This window comes from Pongo abelii, chromosome 12 (assembly GCF_028885655.2).
Source record: "Pongo abelii isolate AG06213 chromosome 12, NHGRI_mPonAbe1-v2.0_pri, whole genome shotgun sequence".
In the NCBI taxonomy this organism is placed as follows: Eukaryota; Metazoa; Chordata; class Mammalia; order Primates; family Hominidae; genus Pongo; species Pongo abelii.
The window spans coordinates 107,950,126-107,962,263 of NC_071997.2; the positions used below are offsets into that span (position 1 = coordinate 107,950,126).

Sequence of the window (12,138 nt, forward strand, 5' to 3'; positions counted from 1 at the left end):
CTGTCATGTGACAGTAGGAACAGCTAGACTGTGGTGAGCGCTTCCTGCAGGCCAGGCACTGTTCTAAGTGCTTGCCGGCAATGAATCGTGTCCTTCCTGCTTTCCTGCCTAGGAAACCAAGGCACAGGGAGGTTTAGTATCCTGCCTTATGCCGAAACCAGCTCTGTTGGGGAGACCCTAACCCAGCGGCGCTAGAGGAATTAAAGACACACACACAGAAATATAGAGGTGTGAAGTGGGAAATCGGGTCTTACAGCCTTCAGAGCTGAGAGCCCCAAACAGAGATTTACCCACGTATTTATTAACAGCAAGCCAGTCATTAGCATTGTTTTTATAGCTATTAACTAAAAGTATCCGTTATGGGAGACGGAGGGATGGGCCGAATTAAAGGAATAGGTTGGGCTAGTTAACTGCAGCAGGAGCCTGTCCTTAAAGCACAGATCGCTCATGCCATTGTTTGTGGCTTAAGAATGCCTTTAAGGGGTTTTCCACCCTGGGCGGGCCAGGTGTTCCTTGTCCTCATTCCTGTAAACCCACAACCTTCCAGCGTGGGCGTTATGGCTATCATGAACATGTCACAGTGCTGCAGAGATTTTGTTTATGGCCAGTTTTGGGGCCAGTTTATGGCCAGATTTTGGGGGGCTTGTTCCCAACACTTTATAGCTACAGTGAGTATGGGCAGGGCTGGGGGCTGAGCCAGGCCAGCACTCATGATCCTGATGGCTGCCTCCTCCTGCCCTGCGAGCCTCAAGCACACCAGGGCTGCACACTCCAGTGCGGGCTGGGATCCCCGGGATTACTGACCAGAGAAACCCAGCCCCAGCCCAGTGGGTGCTGCCTCCCACCTGCCTCCTTCAGACTCCTCAGCTCTGCCTGCCCCTCAGGACTCCCAGCAGCTGTCTGCCTTGAGAGGCTGCCCTCAAGAGCTGGTGGGGCCCCATCTCTGGCTTTTCTTGAAAACCTTCCCAGAGGCTCATCTTTTCTGCAAGCCCAGAGCTTTTTCCACAATGTCTGGTTAGTTAGGTTCCGAGATGGGTCCTGTCCCACCCGGCAGTCCTCCACCCATTTCTTTGCATCGGGCATCCTCTTGCCACACTTGACTGGCAGAGAAGGGGAGTTGCCAAGTACCAAGGCTGCCTAAGTTGTTCTCCCTGGGCTGCAGGGCCCTGGGAGAACCGGATGCTACTTCCCAGGCTTAGGTGGAGCCAGGGCAGGGTGTACCGGGATTACTTTGGCTTCTCATTCCTGAGCTGTAGTGCCACGCTCGAGGTTAACAGTGAAGAGATATTGCTGTGGAAATGGAAGAATAAGAGTGTCTTAGTCCACATTCATGCTGCTGATAAAGACATACTCAAGATTGGGAAGAAAAAGAGGTTTAATTGGACTTACAGTTCCACATGGCTGGGGAGGCCAAGGAATCATGGCGGGAGGTAAAAGGCACTTCTTACATGGCGGCAGCAAGAGGAAATGAGAAGCAAAAGCGGAAACTCCTAATAAACCCATCAGACCTTGTGAGACTTATTTGCTATCATGAGAATAGCACATGAAAGATTGGCCCCCATGATTCAATGATCTCCCTCTGGGTCCCTCCCACAACATGTGAAAATTCTGGGAGATAGAATTCAAGTTGAGATATGGGTGGGGACACAACCAAACCATATCATTCCACTCCTGGCCCCTCCAAATCTCATGTCCTCACATTTCAAAACCAACCATACCTTCCCAATAGTCCCCCAAAGTCTTAACTCATTTCAGCATTAACCCAAAAATCCATAGTCCAAAGTCTCATCTGAGACAAGTCACTTCTGCTTATGAGCCTGTAAAATCAAAAGCAAGCAGCCAGACATGATGGCTCATGCCTATAATGCCAGCACTTTGGGAGGCTGAGGCGAGTGGATCACCTGAGGTCAGGAGTTCGAGACCAGCCTGGCCATCATGGTGAAACCCTGTCTCTACTAAAAATACAAAAATTAGCTGGGTGTGGGGGCAGGTGCCTGTAATCCCAGCTACTCAGGAGGCTGAGGTGGGAGAATTGCTTGAACTGGGGAGACGGAGGTTGCAGTGAGCTGAGATCGCACCATGGCATTCCAGCCTGGGGGACAAGAGTGAGACTTCGTCTCAAAAAAAAAAAAAAAAAAAATCAAAAGCAAACTAGTTACTTCTAGATACAATGGGGGTATAGGTATTGGGTAAATACAGCCATTCCAAATGGGAGAAATTGGCCAGAACAAAGGGGTTACAGGCCCCATGCAAGTCCGAAATCCAGCGGGGCTTCTTTGGAGCTCAAATTTTAAAGCTCCAGAATGATCTCCTTTGACTCCAGGTCTCACATCCAAGTCACGCTGATGTAAGAGGCGGGTTCCCATAGTCTCAGGCAGCTCTGCCCCTGGGGCTTTGCAGGTACAGCCTCCCTCACAACTGCTTTCACAGGCTGGCATTGAGGGTCTGCAGCTTTTCCAGGTGCATGGTGCAAGCTGTCAGTGGATCTACCGTTCTGGGGTCTGGAGGACGGTGGCCCTCTTCTCACAGCTCCACTGGGCAGTGCCACAGTAGGGACTCTGTGTGGTGGCTCTGACCCCACATTTCCCTTCCACACTGCCCTAGCAGGGGTTCTCCATAAGGGCCCCGCCCTTGCAGCACACTTTTCCTTGGACATCCAGGCATTACCATACATCTTATGAAATCTAGGCAGGGGTTCCCTAAACCCCAATTCTTGACTTCTGTGTGCCCACAGGCTTAACACCATGTGGAAGCTGCCCAGGCTTGGGGCTCTCGCACCTTCTGAAGCCACAGCCCAGGCTCTGCATTGGCCCCTGTCAGCCACGGCTGGAGTGGCTGGGACGCAGGGCACCAAGTCCCTACGCTGCACACAGCACGGGCACCCTGGGCCTGGGCCTGGCCCACGAAACTACTTTTTCCTCTTAAACCTCAGGGCCTGTGATGGGAGGGGCTGCCGCAAAGGTCTTTGACATGCCCTGGAGACATTTTGCCCGTTGTCTTGGTGATTAACTTTCAGCTCCTCGTTACTTTCACAAATTTCTGCAGCCAGCCTGAATTCTCAGAAAATGGGATTTCCTTTTCTATCGCATAGTCAGGCTGCAAATTTTCCAAATTTTTATGCTGTTTCCCTTTTAAAACTGATTGCCATTAACAGCACCCAAGCCACATCTTGAATGCTTTGCTGCTTAGAAATTTCTTCTACCAGATCCCCTAAATCATCTCTCAAGTTCAAAGTTCCACAAATCTCTAGGGCAGGGGCAAAATGCTGCCAGTCTCTTTGCTAAAACACAACAGTCACCTTTGCTCCAGTTCCCAACAACTTCCTCATCTCCATCTGAGACCACCTCAGCCTGGACCTTATTGTTCATATCACTATCAGCATTTTTGTCAAAGCCATTCAACAAGTCTCTGGGAGGTTCCAGACTTTCCCACAGTTTCCTGTCTTCTTCTGAGCCCTCCAAACTGTTCCAACCTCTGCCTGTTACCCAGTTCCAAAGTCACTTCCACATTTTTGGGTATCTTTTCAGCAATGTGCCACTCTACTGGTACCAATTTACTGTATTAGTCCGTATTCATGCTGCTGATAAAGACATACCCGAGACTGGGAAGAAAAAGAGGTTTAATTGGACGTAGACTTCCACATGTCTGAGGAGGCCTCAGAATCATGGCAGGAGGTGAAAGGCACTTCTTACATGGTGGCAGCAAGAGAAAATGAGCAAGAAGCAAAAGCGGAAACTCCTGGTAAACCCATCAGATCTCGTGAGACTTATTCACTATCATGAGAATAGCACGGGAAAGACCGGCCACTGTGATTCAATTACCTCCCTCTGGGTCCCTCCCACAACATGTGGGAATTCTGGGAGATACAATTCAAGTGAGATTTGGGTGGGGACACAGCCAAACCGTATCAAAGAGCAAAACCACTATTACTGCTTCAGGCAGGGGCCAGTGCCAGGCATGCTCACCTTGTCCTAATGGTGTGATTCCCTGCAAGAAAGGTGATAAATTCTCCCCATGAAGCCACAGAGTGCAGAAGACAGGGACCTGTAGCAGAGCTGATTCTCACAAGGGAGGCCTCTGGTTTACCAGGTGCCGAGGGCCCAAGTACAACAGCAGACTCTGGGGACCTCTTGGCAGCTCTGCCCAGAGGAGTGGAGTTGAGCCTTCACCTCCTTCTCCTGCCCCAAAGCAGGTGCATCTGACATGCAGGATGAGCTGGCCTCTCTTGGGCCTCAGGGACACCTGAACTCAGGAGAGTCAGAGCACTTGCATGGTACCCCCCGCCCAGGCCTTGTCAGGAGGCGAGGTCCCTGGCTCCTGCTCCTGTGGCCTGGGACCCACAGCCATCCAGCCAGGCCCTAGGTGCTGAGGACCAAGCCACTAGTTCTTGGTTTTCTGGCCACCCTGGACCCAGGGTGGTAATGCCTGGGACCTGCACTCTAGGCACAGAGCTCCTGGGGGTCCTGAGTTCCCGCCCACGCACTCCTCACCTTTCAGCAGCCGACCCCATGGCAACAACGGGCCTGGCCACCCGGAAGCACTCCACCCTGAGGGTCAGCGGGCCCCTGTCCTCCAGCTACATCTCTGCCTTCCGGTTCCCTGGCCTCCCCCCTGTGCCTGCTGCGGTTTCATTTGTATCTTTGTCCTTTGCTGGACACACTTTCTTTAGTTGCGTCCCCGCCATGAGCCAGTTCTCATGCCCCTTGGCCTTTTACAGTTTCTATCCTGCAAAACCTCAACTTGGGGTTCTCCCCCAAGTGCCTCCCACCGTCCTTCACCAGACGCCATCATCACCCTCCTCCCCTCAGGGACGGGGGCAGTGCTCCCCTCTTGACCAGCTCCCTGCTGGGCCTCTGGCCCCTGACTTCGCCTCCGCAGCACCACATTCTGTCCCTGGTTTTCTCTCTCCCTACTGCTTATCCAACCCATGGCTTCCAGATGGATGGTTCAGCACACTGCCTCTCCTGAGCGCTGCCTGCAGGTGCCCGCCCCCACAGCGCCTCAGAACCAAACCCTGTCTTTGCCCTCACATCTGCCGCTCCTCCTCTGTTCCCTGTTCCAGAGACCGGCACCGCCCAAGCCACAGACCTCTTCTGACAAGAGCCACATAGTAAATATTTTTGGCTCTGCGGGCCATACGGTCTCTGTCGCATCTACCCCACTCTGCCATTGGAGCGTTAAAACAGCCAGAGACATCAACAAATGAGCATGGCTGGGTGCCAGGAAAACTTTATGAAAACAGAGAGGATGGCTTGAGCGCAGGAGTCCAAGACCAGCTTGGGCAACATGGCAAGACCCTGTCTCTACAAAAAATGTAAAAATTAGCTGGGTGTGGTGATGCATACCTGTACTCCCAGCTACTCTGGAGGTTGAGGTGGGAGGATCACTTGAGTCCAGGACGTTGAGGCTACCGTGAGCCATGTTTACGCCGCTGCACTCCAGCCTGGGCAACAGAGCAAGACCCTGTATAAAAAGAAGAAAGACGGCAGCAGGCCACGGTTTGCTGACCCTGATCTAAACCATGCCCAGCTCTCAAGCCATATTTCTGTTTTTACCTCCACAGAAATCCCTGAAGGACCCTGGTGCACTTTGCATGTGTCTGTGCCTTTGTGTACACGGCTGCCTCCAACAGGAGTGCCCTCAGCATTGCGTCTTGGGCTCGGCCAAGGCTCCTTCAGGAAGGCCTCCTTGATGCCTCCTCCCCAGCCGACCTTGGCCCCTGCTTCTCTCTTGCGCGGTCTTCTGCTCTCTCCTTTCTGGGCACAGAACTTGCCATGCTGCGCTGCGCTGGGCATGCTTGCCTGTGTCCCCGTGAGACCCTTCGCTCTCTGAGGTGGACGTTCTTGCTGGTTTTGTGTCGCTGGCACCTCGTGTGGCGCCTGGTCTGCCGTCAGTCTTTGATCGGGTCAAAGCAGAATTTCGTGAGCGATGGCTCTGTGCAGCCGTGGCGGGTGGCTGAGGTGACCCCTCAGGGCTCCTGCCGGGAGGGCTCACGGTGCAGCAGCCCACACAGGACTGTTGCGCTTCTTGTGGCACAAGGATGCTGAGTACAGAGCCACGTTTGGGATGCTTCACTGCGTTTCTGGCTCCCCTCAGTTGCTCTGAAGGAGCCATCGCCACCCTCAGCCTTGTCAGGGCCAGAAGCTGCCTGTCCCAGACCCCTGGCTGCTCCCGAGGCATATCTGTGAGGTCTCTCTGGAGGGCAGCATGGTTCCCGGCTCACGTTTCTTGCCGGGATCGGGGCATTTCTTCCCAGAAGTATCTGAACTTGTCCCTAGCAGGCCCTACCTTTGCCTCTGACCCTCTCCTGCCCCTCACAGGAGAACCTCATGCTTTCCATCCTGCCCAAGCACGTGGCTGACGAGATGCTGAAAGACATGAAGAAAGACGAGAGCCAGAAGGATCAGCAGCAGTTCAACACCATGTACATGTACCGCCACGAGAATGTCAGGTACGCCGGCCCGGGGTGCGGCCTCTGATGGCAGAGCAGGCCGTGGAGGGCTGCATCTTTGCGGGACCCACTAGGTGCTATGGGCTTCAAGAGGTTTATCCAGGGACTAGAAGCAAGGCTCCCCACAGCATTCATCAGCCTGGCGGGAGAAGCTGCCAGCAGGTGTTTAAGCTACAGTGTGCTCTAGGCTGCTTGGTCCAACCCCATCATAGAACAGATATCACCCAGAGCGGGGAAGGGACTCCTGTGAGTGAGATCACCCAGCTGTTCAGGGCCAGCACTGGGGCTAGAGCCCTGACCTGTGATTCTAGGAAGAAGGATGAGTTCAGCCCGGGCAGGAGTGGGCAGTGTGGGGTGGTCCCCAGGCACGACAGGGAGGGAGGCCTGCAGGGGGAAGTCCACTAGGACAAGTGCAGGGTCAGAGCCCTGACTTTACCTGGAAGGGCCAGGGTCTCACTGTCTGGGGAGTGTGAGGGAGGACCTTCTCCCGCCCTGAGCCTGGCTGCCCTGTGGGTTGGAGAGGGAGCTGGCAGTGGGGTCGGGTACACCTTGCTGCCTGAAGCATCACCCCCACGGTTCCTTCCTCGTGCAGCATCCTCTTTGCTGACATCGTGGGCTTTACCCAGCTGTCTTCTGCCTGCAGTGCCCAGGAGCTCGTGAAGCTGCTCAACGAGCTCTTTGCCCGCTTTGACAAGCTGGCAGCTGTAAGTCCCTGGCCCCGCCTGGCTCTCCAGCGGGGCCTGCCCTTATGGCCTGTGCCTGGCCCCCATCCCCGGCCCCATGATTTTCTCCCACTGTCCTTCCCCTGCTTTCTTGGCCACTCCTCCCTCACTGAGGAGGGGCTGGAGCACAGGCCAGGCCCTCCCCTTTCAGAAATACCACCAGCTGCGGATTAAGATCCTGGGGGACTGCTACTACTGCATCTGCGGCTTGCCTGACTACCGGGAGGACCACGCCGTCTGCTCCATCCTCATGGGGCTGGCCATGGTGGAGGCCATCTCGTAAGTGGGATGCCTCTGGGAGGGAGGCTCCCAGAGCAAGGGCCCCAGCCCTGGACCCAGGGAGAAGCAGGTCTTCCACGCTGGCCATGGCCCCTGGGTGGGGGATCTGCTGGAAGCAGAGACTGGGACACAGCGCTGGTTGATGGGCGGCGCAGACCCCCACTCTAGAAGCTGGGATGTGACTTACCTTCCTCACAGCCCAGGGGACCTGCGAGGCTCCCCCAGCCTGTGGGGCACACTTTTCCAGCCTTAGTCCACGTATTCTCTTTTTGCTGGAAGTTGCAGTTGTGAATTTCCTCACACCTCCTCACACTTGCTGGGACCCCCACAGGAGCCCCCCATCTCTCCTCTGTGTTTTCTCACCATGACCCCCCGAAGACACTGCCCTCTCTATCTCATGATGCAGTGACTGTAAGCCCCTGGCAGAGGGGCTCAGGGATGGGGCTGGAGCCCACCCCGGCCTCTGTGCTCCAGCCTAGGCTGTGAGGGAGGCAAACTCTCCTGCCCTCACTGTCCCCTACTCTTGCCCCTGCTCCAAGTGGGCTTGCAGCTCTCGGATGGGCAGTCCCTCTGGTTGACTTCCAGCTTCTGCGGGACCCGGGGTGACATCAGGCACCGACACGGAAAGGGAAGCTCCTGCCGAGGCCCCTCCCCCATGGGATGGAGTCCAGGAAGTTGCCCGCTCTTTACCCCCTTCTCCGAGGGGGCGGCTTTGCATTTTTACCATCTTCCAGGTTAAAGCCCGTCTAGTATTGCTCTGGAAAGAAAGCAGTGTGGCCTTTACCCCAGGGGTGGTAGTCCAGGAACTCTAACATCCTCTCCCTGCCCTGTCAGACACGTTCAGGCAAGGGGCTGTTCACGGCTATTTTCTTCACCTCTGTGTCTGCAGCACTTTGAACGTGCCTGGCACATACTTGATGCTCAGTGAAATATTAACTGCACGAATGAATGAAAGAGTAATTGGCAGAGAGAAACTGAGGCCCCTTGGGAAGTGGGGATAGGGAGGAAAGTCGCTTGTTGCCCTGGTCCTGCTGGCCTGTGATGCCTGACTCTGGGCTGGCCCTGGCCTGCCTTACCCCCAACCCAACACCGAGCTGTGGGGACCTTGCCAGGCCCCCCTCTTGTGGAGGGGAAGAGGCCCACGATGAATTTCTCCTGCAGGGGCAGCTGGCCGCCTCGTGAAGGCCACACCCTGACCCTCCTTTCTGTGTGTACCTGGCAGGTATGTGCGGGAGAAGACCAAGACTGGGGTGGACATGCGTGTGGGGGTGCACACGGGCACCGTGCTGGGGGGCGTCCTGGGCCAGAAGCGCTGGCAGTATGACGTGTGGTCGACTGATGTCACTGTAGCCAACAAGATGGAGGCCGGCGGCATCCCTGGGTGAGTGCCATTCCAAGGGGGCAGGTCTGAGGACTGGGGAGGGGACCGTCTGAGGACTGATGAGGGACAGGGGGCCTCAGAGAAGGCCCCCCTACCACCCCGGAACAGCATTCCTCCTGGTCTTGCCCTGGCTAAGGCCGTTCTGACCTGCCTTGGGGTGAAGCCTCTTTGGGCCTGATGTTGGATGTGGCTTCTCCTGCCTGGACCCTGCAGTAGCCTGTCCTCCTGTCCCCTTTACCCACTTAGGGGGCTGCCTCCCCTTTACCCACTTAGGGGGCTATGCCAGCTCTCCTTACGCCAGAGCCCAGGTCTCCCCAAAGGGAGAATAATGAGCAGTCATCAGCTAGCGGGCTCGGAGGCAATGTTTTGCAGGTCGCAGTGCCATTACACGTCTTACTTGAGCTCCTTTACAGGATAATGGAGGCCCTGTCTTTAGCAGGGCAAGGCTGAGGGAGGATCAGCCCAGCCTTCCCCACCTGGGCCAGGGAGCTTCCTTCAGTGGCATTTAGGATTCTTGCCCTCAGTGGTGACTCCTCAGAAACTGGTTTTATTATCCCTTGGCAGCAGGGGTTGCAACTGAGAAACGTGCAAGGTGGGGGATAATTGGATCTTGTGGCTCACGCCTGTAATCCCAGCACTTTGGGAGGCCGAGGTGGGTGGATCACCTGAGGTCAAGAGTTTGAGACCAGCCTGACCAACATGGCGAAACCCCATCTCTACTAAAAATACAGAATTAGCCGGGTGTGGTGGTGTGCACCTGTAATCTCAGCTACTCTGGAGGCTGAGGCAAGAGAATTGCTTGAACCCGGGAGGCGGAGGTTGCAGTGAGCCAAGATCGCGCCACTGCACTCCATCCTGGGCAACAGAACAAGACTCTGTCTCAAACAAAAAAAAATTCCTTACCGCATTTGATCCACTTCACAGTGGATCAAAGATTGAAGAAAGATTGTACTCCTGTGTCGTGGCTCCGAAACTGAGGCTGAGATGGGAGTAAGCGCCATACGGCCCACACGGCTAGTTAGTGGCCCACACAGCTAGCTAGTGGCAGAACTGCCTCCACGTGGCCTCTGCCCCATATGCCCGAGAGACACGGGGCTGAGCAGCAGCCGGTGCAGCCGTGGTCCGTGGACTGTCCCCTGGGGGTGTGAGGGCCGCCTCTGGCTGACGCTCAGGGCCCCTCTCTCTCTGCAATCCAGGCGCGTGCACATCTCCCAGAGCACCATGGACTGCCTGAAAGGGGAGTTTGATGTGGAGCCAGGCGATGGGGGCAGCCGCTGTGATTACCTAGAAGAGAAGGGTATTGAAACCTACCTCATCATTGCCTCCAAGCCAGAGGTGAAGAAAATAGCCACCCAGAATGGCCTCAATGGCTCGGTGAGTTCCCCACCCCACCCCACCCCACCCCACCCCCGGATTAGGGGGTTGGAAAGGAGGAGATTAAGGAAAGATTGCAGAAGAGGTGGCAGGACCCAGTGGTGGCTGGCTGTGAGAGGCGAGCGGCAGGCTGGCACCCTTCCCAAGGGAGAGCTGGTTTCTGGGGGAGACGGTGAGTGGAATTCATGGCAGGTTGCAGTGGAGGTGACTGAAGCATATCCCAAGACCACATCCAGAAGGGAGGCACTGGAGATGTGTCGGTGGCGCCCAGGAGAGCAGCTGGGTTGGGGCTCAGGGTCTCCTGCACGGAGGAAGTGAGTGATGCTCAGGGAGAGGCTCAGAGAGGAGGGTGGGGGTGGGGTGACCGGTCATGGGGGAGGAGGACCAAGGCCAGGAAGGTTTCCGAGTGGAAATGAGGGAGGAATGAGATAGAAGTAATAGAGCAGGGGTGTCTAATCTTTTGGCTTCCCTGGGCCACATTGGAAGAAGAAGAATTGTCTTAGGCCAAACAAAAAATACTGCGGGTTGAACAAGCTTGCAATCGAGCATCCTGTGGGCCTGCCCTCTGGTCTTTGTGTGGGATCCCCTGAATATCTACAGACCTGAAGCACTCAGCAGCTTCCCCAGGTCTGTCCACCAACCCCCAAACACCTCCTGTCAGTCTGATTAGAAACCACCAGCAGCTGTTGCAGAAATGGATCCCTTTACCATCCCCTGCTGAATCTGGAGGTTGTCTTATTTTTTGTAATCTCTCATGTCAAAACCCTTTCCTCCAGTTATGAGAGTCCATCTAACAAGACTTGGAATTAAGGAGCTTGGTGGCTGTCAGGGAAGTCGTGTCATTTGAGACTGCTCTATGGCTGAGGCTTTGCCTAATTATGGCTAAAGCAAAGCCCACTCTGGTGAGGCTGCCGGAGTGAAGGCTGATACTCCCTGTTGATTCTAACCTCGATGTCAGTCTCATCCAGTGTTAAAGGCCGTCTCTGACAACTCCCAGATTTGTATCTCCAGCCCCAGTGGCTTCCTTGCACTCAACATACAGCCACTTGTACGTCTCCATTTGTACATATAATAGGTATCTTAAATGCCACCTGCCCAAAGCTCCTGCCCTCCTTCCCACTCCAAAACCTGCTCTCCCTCGGTCTTCCCATCTCAGCTAATGGCAGTTCCATCCTTTTATTAACAATTGCTCAGAACAAAAAGTCTGAAGTCATCCTTGACGCCTCACTTTGCAATCCACAAGCAAGTTCTGTGGGGCCTCGGATTGCCCTCTAATCCCACCGCCTCCCACACTCTTGTCACTTCCAGCCCTGTCTGCGCCACTCTCATCCCATGCCCAGATCATAGCTGAGCTCTTTTTTCCTCTAGGCCCTGCCCAATGGAGCGCCAGTTTCCTCAAAGTCCAGCTCCCCTGCCCTCATTGAGACCAAGGAGCCCAATGGGAGTGCCCACAGCAGCGGGTCCATGTCAGAGAAGCCCGAGGAGCAGGATGCCCAGGTATGTGCAGGGCTCAGGGCAGGGGGTCACTGAGGGCCAGATGCGGGCAGGCACCAGGAAGCAATACGTTCCTGCAGCAGGAGTCCTGTGCTGGGGAGACCTGGCCACCACCCAGGACCTGCTCCTGCTTAGCACTGTAACCATGGGCAGGTCACTCCTCCAGCCCCGCAAAACCCCACTGTCTCCTCATTAGTTACATGTCGGGGTGAGTAAGGTCAAAAGAGGTGCTCAGCTCGGAGGCCTTTGTAGCTCTGATGGCCTGGAATCCTGTAGATTTGAGAGGACATCCATGGAAAATTGTATAGGATCTGAGACCATTTTGGAAGTGAGATTTCAGACCTGGACTCACCCCTCTGGCTAGGTTCAAGCCCCACAAGTTCCATGCAAGATGGGATATTTCCTTAGCCCCCAAAGGCGAGGAATTAGCATGCTGT

At 55.2% G+C, this 12,138-nt stretch overlaps 1 protein-coding gene across 8 annotated transcripts in view; it reads left to right on the forward strand.

Annotated features, from left to right (window-relative positions):
* ADCY3 (adenylate cyclase 3) overlaps window positions 1-12,138 on the forward strand; it is a 102,472-nt gene that overhangs the window by 72,205 nt on the left and 18,129 nt on the right. For all 8 annotated transcript variants that reach the window (XM_054548291.2, XM_063713748.1, XM_063713749.1 and 5 more), the window contains exons 4-9: window positions 6,321-6,451; window positions 7,044-7,155; window positions 7,325-7,452; window positions 8,675-8,833; window positions 10,030-10,207; window positions 11,576-11,704. In XM_054548291.2, the coding sequence (XP_054404266.1) occupies window positions 6,321-6,451; window positions 7,044-7,155; window positions 7,325-7,452; window positions 8,675-8,833; window positions 10,030-10,207; window positions 11,576-11,704 (837 nt within the window). The remainder of the gene's footprint in view (window positions 1-6,320; window positions 6,452-7,043; window positions 7,156-7,324; window positions 7,453-8,674; window positions 8,834-10,029; window positions 10,208-11,575; window positions 11,705-12,138) is intronic.